The sequence below is a fragment of the Ranitomeya variabilis genome, chromosome 4 (genome assembly GCF_051348905.1).
Source record: "Ranitomeya variabilis isolate aRanVar5 chromosome 4, aRanVar5.hap1, whole genome shotgun sequence".
Classification (NCBI taxonomy): Eukaryota; Metazoa; Chordata; class Amphibia; order Anura; family Dendrobatidae; genus Ranitomeya; species Ranitomeya variabilis.
Window position 1 is genome coordinate 35,571,561 of NC_135235.1, and position 20,734 is coordinate 35,592,294.

General features: G+C 42.2%; 1 protein-coding gene across 1 annotated transcript in view; it reads right to left on the reverse strand.

The window, feature by feature from the left end:
• Window positions 1–14,681: 14,681 nt before the first annotated feature.
• LOXL4 (lysyl oxidase like 4) overlaps window positions 14,682–20,734 on the reverse strand; it is a 93,807-nt gene continuing 87,754 nt past the window's right edge. Inside the window, exons 15-16 of the mRNA XM_077258331.1 lie at window positions 18,569–18,680; window positions 14,682–16,062 (exon numbers count right to left, since the gene is read on the reverse strand). Coding sequence (XP_077114446.1) covers window positions 15,992–16,062; window positions 18,569–18,680 — 183 coding nt within the window. The 3' untranslated portion in view covers window positions 14,682–15,991. The remainder of the gene's footprint in view (window positions 16,063–18,568; window positions 18,681–20,734) is intronic.

Genomic DNA, 20,734 nt, shown 5'->3' on the forward strand with positions numbered 1-20,734 from the left:
TATAGTAGTCTAATATGTCCAGGAACGGCCCTAATTTTCATGCAGAAATTCTGTTTCATAGGATGGTTCCTTACATTAGCATTTTTCCAGTGGGAATTTAATTTTTCTTCCAGCACAATATATGCAGGAACTTCATTTCTCTTCCAGCACAATATGTGCAGGAACTTCATTTCTCTTCCAGCACAATATGTGCAGGAACTTCATTTCTCTTCCAGCACAATATGTGCAGGAACTTCATTTCTCTTCCAGCACAATATGTGCAGGAACTTCATTTCTCTTCCAGCACAATATGTGCAGGAACTTCATTTCTCTTCCAGCACAATATGTGCAGGAACTTCATTTCTCTTCCAGCACAATATGTGCAGGAACGTCTTTTCTCTTCAAGTGCTGTTTCTCTCATCTACCAGCATGCATTGGACATGCCATTGGCTTGCCTGCTCTGAATTAAAAGACTCCCTCTGTCCTGTCTGCTTGCACTTTGACAGACAGGAGAGAGAGCAGCTGGAGATCCACTTCCTGCAGAGGAAAAAATGCAAAGAAGGGATGGGGTAAAGATGGAAGTGGATGACAGTGTGAATAAGGAAATATGACATTTTATTGTGGTTTATTGTAAATTCCCATAAATCATTTTAGTTTTTGAGATTTACAGCTATATACAAGCACCCCGGCCTGACCGTCCAAGGGCGGTTTGTCGTAGTTGAAGAGCACCACGCAAAGGAAACTAGCTGAGGATTGCTAGGTAACTTTTATACTACAGCAAGTAAATTACTAAAACCCCTTTCTCCAGTGTTCCTTTAATTCTCAGATAAAATTTGTAAGTCATGTCAACCAGATCTTAGCGTTTTGTTCCTTTATATCTATACATTATATCTGTCATGGCCGAAAGTGTTGGCACCCTTGAAATTGAAACACAGAAAGAAAGGCAAATTGGACTTAATTTCACACAAAACCCCCAAAATGGGCCACACACACAAATTTTTGCACCTTTCCAAGATTGTGAGTAAATAACTTTGTTTCAAGCATGTGATGCTTGTTCAAACTCACCTGGCAAGTAACAGGTGTGGACAGTATAAAAATCACCTGAAACCAGATAAAAAGGGGAGACGACTCAATCTGTGCATTGTGTTTCTGCGCGTGCCACACTAAGCATGGAGACCAGAAAGTGAGAGAAACGAACTGAGGACTTGAGTACCAAAATTGTGGAAAAATATCAACAATCTGAAGGTTACAAGTCCATCTCCAGAGATCTTGACATTCATTTGTCCACAGTGCACAACATAATCAAAAAGTTTACAACCCATGGCACTGTATCTAATCTCGGTGGATGGCAGAGAAAATTGATGAAAGGTTGCCATGCAAGATATTCTGGATGGTGAATAAGCAGCCCCAATCAAATTCCAAAGAAATTTAAGCTGTCATACAGGCTCAGGGTGCACCAGTTTCAGCACAAACTGTCAACATTTAAATGAAAGGAAATGATATGGCAGGAGGATCCCACTGCTGACATCGAGACATAAAAAAGCTAGACTGCAATTTGCCAAAATCCTTTTGGAAAAAAGTCTTGTGGACAGCGGAGAACAAGATAGAGATTTTTGGTAAAGCACATCCTTGTACTATTTACCAAAAATGGAATAACACCTACAAAGAAAAGAACACAGTACCTACAGTCAAATATGCTGGAGGTTCAAAGATATTTTGGGGTTGCTTTGCTGCCACTGGGTGCCTTGATTTGTGCTCAATCCATCATGAAATCTGAAGATTGCCAAAGGATTTTGGTTCGCAATGTAGTGTCCTGATCAGAAAAAGCTGGGTTTGCATCCTAGATCATGGGTTTTCCAGCAGGACAGTGACGCTAGACATACTTCAAGAACAACAAAGAAATGGATGGAAGAGTTGGAGTGGCAGCAATGAGTCCGGATCTAAATCCCATTGAACACCTGTGCAGAGATCTTAAAATTACTATTGGGAGGTGGCGCCTTGAAATATGAGAGACCTGGAGCTTACAAACGAAGAAGAGTGCTCCAAAATTCCAGAAAAGGTGTAAGAAGCTTGTTGATGGTTCTAAGAAGCGATTGATTGCAGTTATTTAGATCAAAGGGTGTGCAGCCAAATATTAAGCTGAGGGTGCAAACAATTTTGTCTGGTCCATGTTTGGGGTTTTGTGTGAAATTATGTCCAATTTGCCTGTTTTCTCTTTTTTGTGTTGTTCCACTATACACGAAGGAAATAAGTGTATAACAAACCATGTGTAATTGCAATAATTTTCTAAGAGAAATACTTCATTTTCTGGAACAATTTCAAGGGTGCCAACACTTTCGGCCATGACTGCATATACTGGGGGTGAAAAGATACTGAATGATCGGTATCTGATATTACTCGGTCATCTCTCTGACTCTTTGATATTACCGGAATGTGCTGCACACCCCGGGCACCCTCTGGGTCTAGATTTTGTTTCCTTTGTTTTTTTTCTACATAAACCTTTAACCATCACTACATGGTAAGACGACGTGTGAAATTGCTTTCTTTTATAAGTTAATTCTGTTCCCCAAGGTATATCCAATATAATTAATGCATGTCAATGAGCTTCAAAAAGAAAATGCCGCCTAAAGGTATTCATTGATCAAAAATCAACTTGTTTTTAAGTGAGCGATCATTCTACTAGTTAGGAAAATCACTATTTATATTCTGCAAGTGTAAACGTTATAGGCGAGAAGTGGAATTCATCATAACTTGCTCGACAGCATTAATATACCGGCACCTCAGCATCGTCATCACAGGTTTTCTAGTGAACCTAAATTGGAAAATAATTTTTAAAAAAGGTTATCCCTTTTTTCCAGCTTTAAACCCTTCCAACCATGGACTTTTTTTTTTTTGTATACCGTACTTATTTTCCAAGAGCCAAAACTTTTTTGATTTTTCGTTGTCACACCTTTAACCCCTTCCCGACCTTTGACGCACCGTATGCGTCATGAAAACCAGTGCCAATCAGACCTGTGACGCAGCATATGCGTCATGGTCGGATCGCGTCCCTGTAGGCCGGGTGAAAGGGTTAACTCCAATTTCACCCGACATGCAGGGACGGGGAGTGGTGCTACAGCCCAGGGGGGGTGGCTTTGCCCCCCCGTGGCTACGATCGCTCTGATTGGCTGTTTCACTTTCAACAGCCAATCAGAGCAATCTGTAATAATTCACCTATGAAAATTGGTGAAATATTACAATCCAGCCATGGCCGATGCTGCAATAGCATCGGCCATGGCTGGAGACCCCGATCTGGCCCCCCCACCGACTGGCGGCGGCGATCTGCAGCCGCCGTCAGTGTTCCCTACCCCTCCGTCCTGTCCTAAGCGCCTTCCTCTCTCCTCCTCCCCTCCAACCCCCCGCTGTCCGATCGCAACCCCCCATACTTACCTAGTCCCGGTGTCCTCCATCTTCTCGCATGGGCGCCGCCATCTTGGAAAGTGGCCGGCAGATTCGTTCCCTGTACATTTTGATCGCTGTGATAGGTTCTATCACAGCGATCAAAATAAAAAAAATAGTAAATAACCCCCCCCTTTATCACCCCCATAGGTAGGGACAATAATAAAATACAGAAATTATATTTCTGTTTTTCCATTAGGGTTAGGGGTAGGGTTAGGGTTGCACTTAGGGTTAGGGTTGCACTTAGGGTTAGGGTTGCACTTAGGGTTAGGGTTGCACTTAGGGTTAGGGTTGCATTTAGGGTTGCACTTAGGGTTGCACTTAGGGATAGGGTTGCACTTAGGGCTAAGGTTGCACTTAGGGCTAGGGTTGCACTTAGGGTTAGAGTTAGGGTTAGAATTAGGGTTAGGGTTACAATTAGGGCTAGGGTTGGAATTAGGGTTAGAATTAGGCTATGTGCACACGGTGCGGATTTGGCTGCGGATCCGCAGCGGATTGGTGGCTGCGGATTGGTAGCAGTTTTCCATCACGTTTACAGTACCATGTAAACCTATGGAAAACCAAATCCGCTGTGCCCATGGTGCAGAAAATACAGCGCGGAAATGCTGCGTTGTATTTTCCGCAGCATGTCAATTCTTTGTGCGGATTCCGCAGCGTTTTACACCTGCTCCATAATAGGAATCCGCAGGTGAAATCCACACAAAAAACACTGGAAATCCGTGGGAAATCCGTAGGTAAAGCGCAGTGCGTTTTACCTGCAGATTTTTCAAAAGCGGTGCCGAAAAATCCGCACACAAATCCGCAACGTGAGCACATAGCCTTAGGGTTGGAATTAGAGGTAGGGTTGGAATTAGGGTTAAGACTAGGGTTAGGGGTGTGTTGGGGTTAGGGTTGGGATTAGGGTTAGGGGTGTGTTGGGGTTAGTGTTTGAGTTAGAATTGAGGGGTTTCCACTGTTTAGGCACATCAGGGGGTCTCCAAACGCGACATGGCGCCACCATTGATTCCAGCCAATCTTGCATTGAAAAAGTCAAATGGTGCTATCTCCCTTCCGAGCCCGGACGTGTGCCCAAACAGTGGTTTACCCCACATATGGGGTACCAGCGTACTCAGGAGAAACTGGACAACAACTTTTGGGGTCCAATTTCTCCTGTAACTCTTGGGAAAATAAAAAATTGCGGGCTAAAAAAATTTTTTGAGGAAAGAAAAATGATTTTTTATTTTCACGGCTCTGCGTTATAATCTTCTGTGAAGCACTTTGGGGTTCAAAGTGCTCACCACACATCTAGATTAGTTCCTTTGGGGGTCTAGTTTCCAAAATGGGGTCACTTGTGGGGGGTTTCTACTGATTAGGCACATCAGGGGCTCTGCAAACGCAACGTGACGCCCGCAGAGCATTCCATCAAAGTCTGCATTTCAAAACGTCACTACTTCACTTCCGAGCCCCGGCATGTGCCCAAACAGTGGTTTACCCCCACATATGGGGTATCACCGTACTCAGGAGAAACTGGACAACAACTTTTGGGGTCAAATTTCTCCTGTTACCCTTGGGAAAATAAAAAAATTCTGGGCTAAAAAATTATTTTTGAGGAAAGAAAACGTATTTATTATTTTCAAGGCTCTGCGTTATAAACTTCTGTGAAGCACTTGGGGGTTCAAAGTGCTCACCACACATCTAGATTAGTTCATTGGGAGGTCTAGTTTCCAAAATAGGGTCACTTGTGGGGGAGCTCCAATGTTTAGGCACACAGGGGCTCTCCAAACGCGACATGGTGTCCGCTAATGAATGGAGCTAATTTTCCATTCAAAAAGCCAAATGGTGTGCCTTCCCTTCCGAGCCTTGCCGTGCACCCAAACAGTGGTTTATCCCCACATATGAGGTATCGGCGTACTCAGGAGAAATTGCCCAACAAATTTAAGATCCATTTTATCCTGTTGCCTATGTGAAAATGAAAAAATTGAGGCTAAAAGAATTTTTTTGTGAAAAAAAGTACTTTTTCATTTTTACGGATCAATTTGTGAAGCACCTGAGGGTTTAAAGTGCTCACTATGCATCTAGATAAGTTCCCTGGGGCTTCTAGTTTCCAAAATGGGGTCACTTGTGGGGGAGCTCCAATGTTTAGGCACACAGGGGCTCTCCAAACGCGACATGGTGTCCGATAAAGATTGGAGCCAATTTTTCATTCAAAAAGTCAAATGGCGCTCCTTCCCTTCCGAGCCCTGCCGTGCGCCCAATCAGTGGTTTACCCCCACATATGAGGTATCCGCGTACTCAGGACAAATTAGACAACAACTTTCGTGGTCCAGTTTCTCCTTTTACCCTTGGGAAAATAACAAAATTGTTGCTAAAAGATCATTTTTGTGACTAAAAAGTGAAATGTTCATTTTTTCCTTCCATGTTGCTTCTGCTGCTGTGAAACACCTGAAGGGTTAATAAACTTCTTGAATATGATTCGAGCACCTTGAGGGGTGCAGTTTTTAGAATGGTGTCACTTTGGGGTATTTTCAGCCATATAGAACCCTGAAACTGACATCAAATGGTCCCTAAAAAAAATGGTTTTGTAAATTTTGTTGTAAAAATGAGAAATCACTGGTCAAATTTTAACCCTTATAACATCCTAGCAAAAACAAATTTTGTTTCCAAAATTGTGCTGATGTAAAGTAGACATGTGGGAAATGTTATTAACTATTTTGTGTCACATAACTCTCTGGTTTAACAGAATAAAAATTCAAAATGTGAAAATTGTGAAATTTTCAAAATTTTCGCCAAATTTCCATTCTCTTCACAAATAAACGCAGAAATTATCGACCTAAATTTACCACTAACATGAAGCCCAATATGTCACGAAAAAACAATCTCAGAATCGCTAGGATCCGTTGAAGCGTTGCTGAGTTATTACCTCATAAAGGGACACTGGTCAGAATTGCAAAAAATGGCCAGGTCATTAAGGTCAAAACAGGCTGGGTCATGAAGGGGTTAATTATCCCATAAATTAAAAAAAGATAAAAATATTTTTGGCATGTAATGGAAAGAAAACTTCCAATTGTTTTTTATATTCTGTTTTTACAGATTTTTTGGTGTAAAAAAAAAACAGCAAAATCTGTAAAAACAAAACAACCCCCCCTAAAAAATGTATATTTGATGGATGAGCTGATCAAGGGAAAATCTAGATAGGATATTCAAGTGCTGACAGTTCCGCGCTCCTCCAACAACAGGCAAGGGAACCACAGAGTTCAGAAGAATTGCATACTTTATTCAGTTTTATAGCCCTCAGGTACATAGCCAATACTAACCACATGGTATTACTCACATATATAGGGTGGGCTGGACATAGAAAAAATGCGCGTCGAACGCACCTGGCGCCCTGAATGCGGCAGTTATATACAATCATAAATTTGTTGCGAATCTATTGATTGACAGCAGCATTTAACAGGTTAACAGCTGCGGGTGGAATGCGATTCCACCCGCGGCTGTTAGGGGCACATGTCAGCTGTTCAAAACAGCTGACATATGCCAGGAAAGATGCGGGCTCAGTGCTGGAGCCCACATCAAAGGGAGGGACGCGACATGTGCTGTTCATTTACAGCGCATGTCGTGAAAGGGCTTCATATTCATACTACAATTGTTCTCTTCAGGGGCAGGTATATGACAGTCCCTGTCACACTCTGACATATTCTTCTATTAAGTCCACAATCGCATTGGGGGAAGGTACAAGAAGGGGTTCTTCTCTAACCGCTTAGCTGCCGTTGTTGCTTTTGACTGCAGTATCGATCTGAGTTGTCTCCTATTCCGGCAGATACAGAAAGTTCTACTTGTATAAGATAATTGGCACCCACCACATTTGGGATGAACTTGTGGTCTAAATCTGCTCCATGACTTGTGTAGATGTTCGTCACTAAGAGCTCAACATGTCAATTTTATAAAACATACCCGGCCACATTGCATTAGGTTATGTCCACATTTGCCGCGACAAACTCTTGTATGGGCCTCATTATTCTTAATCTTGCATCTTGGCGCGAAGATACCTGTAATGTTTCCTAAAATGACTTTCTGCTAGAAAACGCAATTTTTATGTTAATGTTTAATTCCATAAATTAACAATTCTAATTATGAGCAAAATAAATGTACTAAATATACCCATACGTGAGCGATGATCGCAGGGGATGATTGATGCCCTTTATAAAGAAGTAAGTTAAGCGTAAACTTTCTTCTCTTTGTAAGAAATGAATATGAAATTGACAAGGCATAAAAATGATTCTCGGTTGCATTTAGTAATTGCCGTGCACCCACTTGCCTGTACATCACATCATTCGGCAGAACGGCAGAGCTCTCGGTAGATGGATGTAGTGACAAAACACCTTTGCTTGTCATGCCCTCCTCCGTCACGCCAAATTCTGAACGGATCATATTTCCCTATCTGGTGTCTGATGGAGGAGTCTGGGTTTGGTGATGCCAGGAGAACGTTGCCTCCTGACTGCATTGTGCCCACTGTACAGTTTGGTGGAGGGCTTGTTATCAGGGGTCAGTCTCGGCCCCTTTGTTTCAGTGAAGAAAAGTCTTAATCCTTCAGCACAAAACATTGTGGACAATTGTATCTTCCAACTTTGTCGGAACAGTTTGAGGAACTCTCTTTTCTGTTCTCCATGATTTTGCACAAGGTTGCTAAAGACATGGTTGGGGAAGTTTGGTGGACTAACATAACCATACACAGAGAGCCCAGACCTCAGCCCCATCCAACACCTTCTGGATGATTTAGACATTGTATCCCGGCCTCTCCCCAACATCACAAATGCTTTTCTGGACAAACGGGCAAAGATTCCTACAGACACTACCAAAATCTTGTAGAAATCCTTTCCCAAAAGAGAGGAAGCCGGAAGAGTGTTGTGACCACAACATCTGCACCCATGATGGGTTTGAACATGAGCAAAAAAGTGTAAAACAAGGTATGTACGGAACAAGGTGTTCTTACAGAATCATTTCAAGGTTTAGTAGGACTAGTGCAATAATATTGTCATGTTTTAGATGTATGTTTAGTCATTTGTATGCATTTCAGAGAAAGGCAAAAGAAAACGTAGCATTCCTGCCTGCTGAGGAGTAAATATCTACGTACAAAGCCCCTGTGTCACATCGGCTTCTGGAACTGGTGCCCTATTTGTGGAATGAAGATTATCTAAAATATGTGCACACACCTGAAGTAATTACCACAACCCGGACTAAAAACTGGTTGACTTTCCTCCATTATAAGTTGATTTTCCTGCCAACACATTTATTAGCCGTTCCCAGTTACTAAAGTCCACATTGAAGGGCTGCCTAAACCAACTCGTCTCTTCTGCTGCCCTCTGCCAACAAAAAATCTAGATCTTTGCCCGCGGAGAACGGAATGCATTTATAGTGTCGGTTCAGACACTTTCAATTACTTATTTTTGTGTTTTGTTTTTTTTTGTAAAGTTGTACGGGGTATTTGTAGACGTTAAACCAAAGTCAAACTTTTTGGAAATGTTTTCATTGCTTTAACTTGATAAAAATGTTTGTTTGTGTTACAAAATGTTAATATGACAGATGTTGAGTCTATAGCATCGGTACATTTCCGATCTCTCCCGTGCAGGTGGTGTTGGGTAGGTAGATTAGTAGGAAGAGACAACAGAAAAAGGGTTTATCCTAGATAAATGAGTATTAAATGATTACAAAATAATTTAATGCCATGTAATATTACATTTATCCTGCATGGACTGTAGGCAGCTTCACCGGCCGGGAAAACTCCAGTCATAAGTGATCGTTGAGCTGATAACGATCGTCACTGACAGCATATTCTGCAGAATTTTATGATCATCATTCAGAATCATTGTGGAAATTTTCCCCAATGTGTGACCCTGGCCTTAAAGGGGTTGTCTGTTCAAAACCGATAAGTCTGCAGTCACTCTCAGCTCAGCTGTGATCAGAGGTATAAAGTTTACCTCCGGTCACTGGTGTCAGCTGATGGGACTACAGCTCCCATCATCTGACGCCTGCTGCCGCTAATAATAACAGCGAGAGAAGGAGTGGCTGATGGGAGTATTCATTAGCCGACTCCTGCGCTGTAAATAAATTATTTTAAAAAGACGGCATGGGTTCCCCTGTAGTTTTGATAACCAGCCAGGCAAAACTCATAGCTGGGGGGTGCAACCCTCATCTGTCAACTTCAACAAGGCTGGTTATCAAGAATAGAGGGGTCCCCACACCATATTTTTTAATTATTTAAATAAATAATTGAAAAAAAGTGTGCCCCCCCCATTTTTGTCAACCAGCCTTGCTAAAGCAGACAGCTGGGGGCTGGTATTCTCAGGCTGGTAAGGGGACATGGATATTGATACCCTAAGGCTAACAGTTCGCAGCCACCCAGAAAAAACGCACCTATTAGATGTGCCAATTCTGACACTTTGCCCAGCTCTTCCCACTTTCCCTGTAGCGGTGGCAAGTGGGGTTAATATTTGTGGGGTTGATGTCACCTTTGTATTGTCTGGTGACATCAAGCCCATGGCTTAGTAATGTAGAGGCGTCTGAGGCACCTGTCCATTACTAATCCAATAGTTATGTATAAATAAAGACAGAACCAGAATAAAGTCTTTTATTTGAAATAAAACAAAACATACTTTTACTTTTTTATTTCAAAATAACAAACACAGTTATACTCAACTAACGCTGAATTCCACTGAATCCCGCGTCTTCTCTAATAAAACAAAAATGTAAAAAACACATATTTCTCACTTATCCATTGATCTGTCCCACGTCGTATTCCATGTCTGGGGATAGTAGACTAGGGAGACAAAAAGCGCATATAGGGTCTTATGCTCAGATTAAGTGCGGTTTTTTAAACAGGGAACTGCTCAACTGATGTGTAAAGCAAAGCATGTGCGTATCGGCTGCTGCAGATCCACGGGCCGCCAGCGCGACCTTCTCTGAGACGTTATACAGGATAGTTTATAGATTAAGTCCGCGCTGCCACAATAATACAGATTTGAATGTAATGTCTATTTGACCCCTTCATCAGGAAAATACCACAAAGACATACCATATGTCTTTGTGGTATTTTCCTGATGAAGGGGTCAGATAGACCTTGAAACGCTTTGAATAAACCACCAGAGTTTTTCATTACATTCGAATCTGTATTATTGTGGCAGCGCGGACTTAATCCACAAACTATCCTGTACAACGTGTCTGGGGGATAAACAGTTTTCAACCTGGACGATGCCAAGATGCGCCGGGTACTGGTCTGGTACCTGAACCCAAACTTTTTGCGCCCATCTCTAGAAGGAACAACTGATAGTGGACTTGTGTTGTGAGATTCTGTGTTTGACCTGTTGTGTTGTTTCGCCAATGTAAAGTAAGCCACAAGGGAATTTGATGACGTAGTCTACAAATGTAGATTTGCATATAAAAAAATGTTAATTGAGAATCCCCCTACCACTTTGGGGGTGGTGTCCCTTGTCTTCCAAAAGGACATTATTGCACTGTGGGAAGCCGCACTACGCCACTGATTGGTATGTAATTAGGAGTAATGACTCAAGCAGAAGTCCATGCAAATCGATTTGAGGATGGACTCTCCATGGCTCTCCCGATCCAGTGTCCCAGCCTCATAGATATACATGAAGTTGTCACACTTGGATTGGGAAACCTGCGGCCGTGCTCGGACCAATTTGCTCGGATGTCAGAATGAGCCCTTAGGATTAGGGGAATAGAAAAAGAAAAGCCAAACACCAAAGTGATGGAGGATCTGATAAGATTGACCCAGATGATACGGGGAGGATGGTTGGAAGAGTCTGGAGGGCGTGGATCCCAAAAGAGGGGAATGTGGGCGACAATACTGGAGAATTGACTGATGGTGTGTCTGTAAACCACATTGTTTATAATTATTATTGCATAGATCCGTCGATACTAAAGGAAACCAAGCCTTATTGTGGTATAATAACTTTTTACGTTAGCTTTTTTTTTGTTTTTGGTCCGTTATTCCAAGGACATAGCTATAAGTGGCGCACATGGGGACTGCGGATCATCTTACAGATTTTGCATTGGAAATCGAGTGCTTCAAGTTACATCTTTACTTTATCCTTTTGTCTCCTGGTGGCGCCATATAGTTGTTCCTCTTTTTTGTTGTTTTGTTTTTTTAATAAATACGTTACTGCATGATTATATAACGGAGGCGTCGAGAATTGTCATTAAGTGTCGCTCTGGGGGAAATTTCTTCCTTTGCAGATTTCAGAAGCGTCGTCAACTTTCCCCTTCTCTTTGATTATCGCTATGTAAAAACATTTTGTACTTTTTTTTTAAGTTTATATTCTATAAAGTTTCCTAATGAGATTTTGATTTTATCTATATGTACATTCAGTCTATGAAGGGGATGGTAATGCGTAGATGAACCCCAACGAGGGGTCACTGCTTGTTCTGTTTATTTTAATGATAAGATCTTGATGTCATTGAAGCACGTTTTGAAATGGCCTCATTATCCACTGATCACACAGTCACATATTTAGCTGGGAGTTGCTGATAACGTGTACATTTCTAAATGTATTTTTTGCTGTGTGTCTGATATTGGTAGCGCAGCTGTGTTTATATCATGCACCGTCGGGGTCGATGAGAACAACAGGCCACCTAGCAGCCATCACGAGCAGCAGCATTTAAAGGGAACCTGTCACCTGAATTTGGCGGGACCAGTTTTGGGTCATATGGGCGGGGTTTTCGGGTGTTTGATTCACCCTTTCCTTACCTGCTGGCTGCATGCTGGCCGCAATATTGGACTGAAGTTCATTCTCTCCTCCGGAGTACACGCCAGCGCAAGGCAATATTGGTTCCCTTTAACAAGATAACAGCTGTGGGTGGAGTTCAACTCCACCCATTACTGTTGTTGGCAGATAATGTCTGAATAACAGCCATCATATGTCGGGAATTGGGTGGGCTCAGCTCCTGACCTCAAGCAGCTTGGATTGTGGAGAAAGCTGGACTCCGAGACCGCACAGAGGCACTAATCATAGCGGCACAAGAGCAAGCACGAAGTACCAGATCCATAGAAGCAGGACTCTACCATACAAGACAAGACCCAAGGTGCAGACTATGCAAAGAAACCTCAGAAACCGTCCAACACATAGTGGCAGGATGCAAAATGCAAGAACAGCGTATACTGAACGCCACAACCAAGTAGCGGGAGTTGTATACACGAACATCTGCACAGCATGTGGGCTAAGTCCCCCTAAGTCCAGGTGGGAGATCCCAGAAAAAGTGGTGGAGAATGAAAGTGCTAAAATGCTGTGGGACTTCAATATCCAGACAGATAAGCAGGTGTTGGCTGGCCTACCAGACATTGTGATAGTAGACAAGGATCAGAAGACAGCAATGATAATTGATGTGGCAGTGCCAAGTGACAGCAACATCAGGAAGAAGGAATATGTGAAGATGGAGATGGAGAGACTGGAGAACCGCACAAAGGAGAACTGGAGAAGATGTGGAAGGTGAAGGCACCAGTGATTCCAGTGGTGATAGGAGCACTCGGAGCAGTGACCCATAAGGTGGAAGAATGGCTTCAACAGATCCCAGGAGCAACTTCTGAACTCTGTCCAGAAAAGCGCAATACTGGGAACAACTAAGATCCTGCCAGGGCCGGATGTTATGATCCCTAGTGGTTGAGGATCACAAATAGATCAGCAAGTGACCAAACTAAGGACGAGCTCTAGGGAGATGGTAACTGGACTGATCGCAAATCTGAACCTATCCAAAACAACTAGAGGTAGCCGGTGAACGTACCTAAAAAATTCCTCGACGTCTCGAGCCAGCCTGAGGAACTAGCTACCCCTAAAGAGAAAGAAAGACCTCGCTTGCCTCCACAGAAATAATCCCCAAAGATATAGAAGCCCCCAACAAATAATAACGGTGAGGTAAGAAGAAGGCACATACATAGGGATGAAATCAGATTCAGCAAAAGAGGCCCACTAGTACTAGAAAGCAGAAAATAGAGCAGGGGTCTATGCGATCAATAAAAAACCCTTACAAAATATCCATCCTGAGATTTCAAGAACCCACACACCAACTAACGGTGTGTGGGGAGAAACTCAGCCCACTAGAGCAACCAGCAAGCGAGGGAATTACATTTTAGCAAGCTGGAACAGAAAACATGATAAACACTGCTGATCAAAAAATGAGCAAACAAAACTTAGCTTATCCTGGATGGACTGGGAGCAAGGTAGTCAGAAGGAATCTGAGTAGCACTGATTACATCGACAGCCGGCAACAAGTGAAAGTAAAACAGAGCTATATAGGAACCTCCCAGAGGATAACGAACCAGCTGATAGCCAGAGACCAGCAGGATAACAGACAAAGCCACCAGGGGGAGCCCAAAGCAAAAGTCACACCATACCACCAGTGACCACAAGAGGGAGCCTGAACACAGAGTTCTCAACAGCCGGACTGGCCATCTGGCAATTCTGGCAAATACCAGAAGGGCCGGTCTGGTCATGAGCTGCCTTGTCTGCTACATTGTTAACAGAATCGGTGTTCTCAAGATACCCATACTGTTAAGAGTTGAGATGGAGCACAAAGTTGCTGACTCGGGCAGCACAGTGGCTTAGTGGTTAGCACTGCAGCCTTGCAGCGCTGGAGTCCTGGGTTCAATTCCCACCCAGGACAACATCTGCAAAGAGTTTGTATGTTCTCTTCATGTTTGCGTGGGTTTCCTCCCACATTCCAAAGACATACTGATAGGGAATTTAGATTGTGAGCCCCATCGGGGACAGCGATGATAATGTCTGTAAAGCGTTGCGGGAATATGTTAGCGCTATATAAAAAAAATAAAGAAAAAAAATTAAGACTCCGTCACTTACTCCAGCAGGTCTCAGGTATCATTAGAAATATTGGTCTTGTAGAAAATCTTCCTTTCCTCCATCCAGGGTAATATTAGTGATATATCTCATCTGGTTCATGGGGACGGGGACAAATTGTGTGATTTCAAATGCCAGGACTGAATTTCAGCCCCAGTCCGTACCTGTATCCTGCGCAGAACCCTCAACCTCCCAGGCCTCTGGTAGAAGACCCAAGAATGAGAAAGGACAACAAAGACCACCCCCAGTGGGGGGAGAGGGAAGTATATATATATATATTATATACATTGATGGATTAGGAGACGAGAAGATCTCTAGACACTGACTGTAATGTGTGAATTATTTTTTTTGCTTTCAGAACAAGAAAATTACTTAAAAATTGCAATTTTATTGACTCCCTCATTTGTAGAGATTACTGTCATTTCGATAGTGTGTTAGCTCCTACATATACTGTTCATTCAATGCATTTATGTCTTACAAACATAAAAGTATATATGTAATTATTTGTTGGGGAAAAAAAAACAGCACGACCATGATAACTATTTGTATAATATTTTTACTCTTCAGTTTTTTGTTTTTTCTAAAAACATTTATCATTCTTTGTGAAATAGTCTATGTGATAGTCTTCATCTGCAGGTTTTATTTGGCAGTGTTGATGAAGTTTTGATTACTTGTCTACAGGTTTTATAACGAATGTGGACTGCACCTTTAATAGAAACTCCGATCAGTACAAAATGTTGCGCTGTTTTCCTCCCTGTAAGACAGCAATGAGGATCTGGCTGGAAGAGTGAAAATGTATATAAATACGATAAATACTATACTTGTGGGGTAATTAAAGAGTACGTAAATTCCCAGTCATTTGTTAATAATTTTAGTTATTAAACCTTTGCAAATCACTTTATTAGGGGATTTGTCCTTATTTCTGTAACAAAAAATAAAACTTATGTAAGTGGTATCCAAACTCTTGTCTATTTGCTGCCCTCATCTGTATTGATACCAGTACATACTCATGTGGAGTACAGATGATGGCAGTGAAAGATGAAAGGGGTCAGCGGTGCACCTCTCTCGTCCTCTGTGTGTTGTGCTGATCAGTACAATCTCCCGCAGCAGTTTATTTCCAGAGTTTAGTGAGACACGGGCTGACCTGAACCATCACTGCCATCATCTGTACTCCAGCTCTGATATCCATGCAAGAAAGTAGACTTAGAAAAGGCAGCCATTTGGAAGCCACTTTTTTTTTTGCAGGAAGACAAGTTATTTTCAATTTTTCATATCTTTCTATGTAGATAACATTATTACAAAAAAAAACAGATTATAAAAAAAAATTCGAGGCTCAATTTTCCCAAATTTTCTAGTTTGGATAGAGTTTAGTTATCACATGATCTGCCCTGTAGAGGACGGTAATTAATATTCGGCTGACACATTCTGAAAATAATTGTGTAATGGACACCTCATCCATTTTTGATTGCCAAAAACTTGTCTTCCGTCAGGTTCAATGGTAAATTTTTCCAACGTGATTCTGAAAATTTCCAATAGTTGACTGATCTTCCCAGTCCCAAGTTCCGTTGCCCTTTTTTTGTTGTTTGTCACAGGACGAATTCTTAGGGCCGTTATATGAAGTAGAGACACATGACCGGCCCGCTGTATTTTAGATGGGCAAGATTGGGGTCCAATGTTCTACATCAAATGTGATCATCAATTTAGACTCAGTTTTTCGTGAACACCAGATGCGCCTACACGAGGTTGTTTGTCAGTCTTTGCTGGCTCTCAAATTCTTCTTCCAGGTCTGTACTGTATGCATCACCTGACGAGAGAACAATGATGTGTTTTTAAGAATGTGGCATTTAAGAATCTGGCATTTTCATGAAGCCAGATAGATCTATCACCAGGTCAAAAAATGTCCAGTATCTGTTCTTCATTCTTGATGTTCCCCTGAGTATTCCGTGTTTTTATTTTTCCTTTTTAATCCATCATACGGTTCCAGAAATATGGGGCTTTTTATTTACTGCTATTTTTCATTGGTCTTTAGCAATGGGGTGTGGTTTATAGGATCCTCGGGGGCGTGTCTTTATGCAGCTCTGTGTATTTATCTTTGTCAGCAAAGCCACCCTCGGTAAAGACAATAAAAAGTAGTACCAAATAACAAGGCCCCATATCTCTGGACCTGTATGACGGATTTAAAAGGAAGGAACGAAAAGAGAGAGAAAAAAAAAAGAATACTCGGAGGAGCAGTGGGAATACAATAAGAGCAAAAACTTGTCACTTTTGACCCAATGACAAATCTTCAACACTGATTAAACCTGCCCTATATTTTAGAGGGAATGCTTTTTTTAAAATGCCCACTGGTGCTAGAATCCTGGCATCATTGTTACATGGCGGATGGAGTAAGATAAGTTCTATTCTATTATTGAAAATGACAGCATGCACCCTGTTTCCAGATGAGCTTGCCCTACTTTTTTTTTTTTTTTTTTAAATAGGGTCATGTCTTCTTCTGGTGGGGCGTCCAGGGGTGGACATATCATTGGTGCAACCTGTGTGGCTGCACAGAGCCCAAGAGGTCGGGTCGGGGGGCCGCTACCACCTCCAAAGCAAGTGGAATTGTGCATTATGATGAGCTATTGGATGGCAAAGGGCCCATATATTGTTCTTGCACAGGGGCCCTCTCCTGGGTGTGTCTGCCAGTGGGGGCATGTGTCATGGGGTCAACAGTTATGAGCGTTTTAATAACAGCAACACATTATTTGGGCCTCAAATAGGTGGTGAGAACCTTGACAGCGACGTGTGCACAAATTTTACCCAAAAAATAAGATGTGGGTAGCAGGAATGTGGCGTGCAGGTGATTGGTGGGTAAATATTGGTGTCAAGCAGCTGCTGAAAGGGGCCTATTTTTTATCATTACTGTTTTGCTACCTTCCACATAAGTGGCCAAACATATTATACTATGGCCAGCCCAGTAACTTCCGTAGGACTGGCCTACCTCCTACTATGTCTAAAAAAGAATGCCATAGAACCAGACTTCATTAATAATAAAGATTGGCGCAGTATGTATCCCTGGGCCATATATAAACTATGAAAGGACATCTTCACAGATGGTGCTGAAGATCATGCACAAACTAGACTATATGTGTTATGTGTTAGTTATTCAGATGGCAATCGAAGGAAAAAAGTTTGGGCATGTTGAATTTCAGCTTGCCCAATCATTCAAGGATAAGCTAAAATTATACACAAAGTATATGACCTAGTATGTGTTAGTATTTCAGATGACATTCAAATCGAGGAAAGAAATACAAACTAGGCATGATGAACTTCAACATGCCCAATCCCTCAAGTAGGATAAGCTAATATCATACACATAGTAAATTGTTCGGATGACATTCAAATTGAGGAAAAAAAATCGAGGAAACAAGGATTGGGCATATGGAACTTCAACATCTCCAATCCTTCATGAAGGGTACGCTGAGTTCATACACAAAGTACACCTAATATGTATCAGTTTTTCGGATGACATTCAAATCAAGGAAAAAAGGATTGGGTATGTTGAACTTCAATTTATCCAATCCTTCATGAAGGATATGCTAGGTTCATACACAAAGTAGAACACCTAATATGTATCAGTTTTTCAGATAACATTCAGATTGAGGAAACAAGGATTGGGTATGTGGAACTTTAACATGTCCAATCCTTCATTAAGGTTAATCTAAGTTAATACACAAAGTGTATGTGCTAGTGCAAGTGCTAGTGTTGGGAGGGCATTCAAAAGGATTGGGTATGTTCAACTTCGGCATGTCCAATCCTTCGTGAAGGAACGCTTAAGTTCATACATGAAGTAGACCACTTAATATTTGTCAGTTTTTCAGATGTCATCCAATTGATAAAAAAAAAAAAGAATGGGCGTGTTGGAATTTAATATGCCCAATCCTTCATGAAGGATAAGATAAGAACACACACAAAGTAAAAAATGTAATATGTGTCAGATTTTAGATGACTTCGAAATTGAGGAAAAAAGGATCGGACATGATGAACTTCAACATGCCCAATCCTTCAAGGTAAAGCTAAGCTCATACACAAAGTAAACCTTTCAATGTGTCAGTGACATTCAAGCGAGGTAAAAAAAAAGATTGGACATGTTGAAATTCAACATGCCCAATCCTTCAAAAAAGGAAAAGCGACCACAAGAGGTATGTGATAGCAACTTAATCCAATTTCATCATTTAAAACAAACTGAGCGTGCATGTGTACGGGGGTGGGAATACAATAAATAAAGGTGTAGCCACATTTCACCCATGGCCAACTTTAAAAATCAACCTTACCTGTGTGACAACCATGCATCCAGATACGATGGCCGTCATACTTGCACCGACATCTCATCACGTTATTTCTGAAATCCGATTCCGCAACTTCAAATTTTGGGTTCAGTACGACCTATAAATAGTGAGGAAGAAGCGGCCGCGTCTTTATATTATTCATTTTACAACGTAAGAAATAAAATTCTGCAATCTAATAGACTCGATAGGAATTCCATTCCGCCAATCTGGAACACGCTAATGTGGCCGTAAACCTTAGACCCAAGGTCGGCACATACAGTATTCTGATAATGGGCCCGTTATATATCAAGCGCTGCGCCATGAATTGTATCTCCACCCCGGTGACATTGTGGGTAATGACTATAGATTTATGAAGAGTAATGCGCTGCAGGAGTCCGGGCGGAGGAGAAGCGCTGGGTCATATTTATTTCATCTAACTTGCAAACTAACATAAAAAAAAAATCTGGACTCGTGATTTACTGTCACCTCGGGGGTAGGGTTGAGCGAAACGGATCGGTCATTTTCTTAAGTCGCCGACTTTTGGCAAAGTCGGCGTCTCATGAAACCCGATCCGATCCCAGCGTGGGGTCGGCCATGCGGTACGCGATCTTGGCGCCAAAGTCGCGTTTTGAATGACGCCTTCCCCGCCATTTTTTCAGCCAATTAATTGTGGGCAGCGTGATGACATAGGTTCCGGCCCGGTTTCTGCGGCGTCATAGAGCCATATTACCGTTTGGGCTGCAGTGATTTCCGGAGTCAAATACAATATATGGAGAGAGAGAGAGAGAGAGATATGAATGCACATTGACTTGCATTGGGTTTCGTGTTCCGGGACCGGAACCCGACTTTACAGTAGAATCGGCCGATTTCACACGATCCGACTTTTGAGAAGGTCGGGTTTCACAAAACCCAACTCGATCCTAAAAAAGCAAAAGTCGCTCAACCCTACTCGGGGGTTTTCACAATGGATTTGAACACGTTTCTCGTTTTTCTTCTCGCATCTTTTTGTATGTTATTATTGCACCCGCAGCTCGTTTTGTCATCTTTGGGTGGATTTTTTGGACCAGTCATAGATCCATAGCGTAGGGCCCATAATGGCCCATAATGTACCTCTGCGTGCCAACTTAACTGCCACTCCTCACTTTTATGGATATTTATATAAACTTTCTAAAAGAGGCACAAAAATAAAAACAAAAACCCCATTTTGGAGCATGCACTAGACTAATTATCTGCAACTAGTCCTTTGGCAATGTCTGTCTTGTAATCACATCCATTAAGGCGCGATTCACAAGTCAAAGAGGGTCCGACATGACCAGAATATCTTCTGGAAACCTGTTTGTTAGGCAAAACCAGTAAAGCCAGACTGAAAATTTTTAGGGCACCTGCGCATGCGCCAGGACGGAACTCTGCTACTACAATCCGACTCATGAGGATGATGCACAGGCAAGGGCACCCAAGTTCTCATGACCTCCTCAAATCCCACTTCTTGGGCATGCCCGGGAAAGACAAGTGTACAAGTCGGCACACTAAGCATGCGCCAAGGTAGTGAGGGCTGCTAGGGCATTCTGACCCCGGGTTTATGTGCAATGTGCAAGTATACCCAGCTGCACATGCCAAGAAAATTCTGAGGATGTCACTCTCTTTGATATGTCAATCGCACCATAACAAGCAGTGTAGCGGGATTGCAGTGCACAAAGGTAAAGATGAGCAAACAAATTTGCCGGAGCCTATTCCAGCAGACACGTCAGTAGTCCATGGCCAACCGGTGGGATCCTGGTCAACCGGCAACCCCGGAACCTCTAAGTCAGGTGCAAGGCAATAATTGCTTTGGAGGTGGTATTGGCCCCCTTACCTCCTGGAACATTGGGCGGCAACAATGCTATTTTCGCCCCTGGACGTGACCAAAAATACATGCATGTGATGATGTTTCCACCCTTCCCCAGGTAAAATGAACAAAAAACACAAGACACTTTGTGCAAAATATACAAAATGGTGATTATATATACATATATATTAACATATTTACTGAAAAGTCGTAGTTGGGGATAAATAATGTAGAAGTAAAGCAGATAATAATCCCAGAGGGTGGGCGAATCTGGACAGTCCTCCAATGTACAATCACAAATAATGTACATGAGAAATGGAAAAAGGCGGAATACAACTAGTATCCTG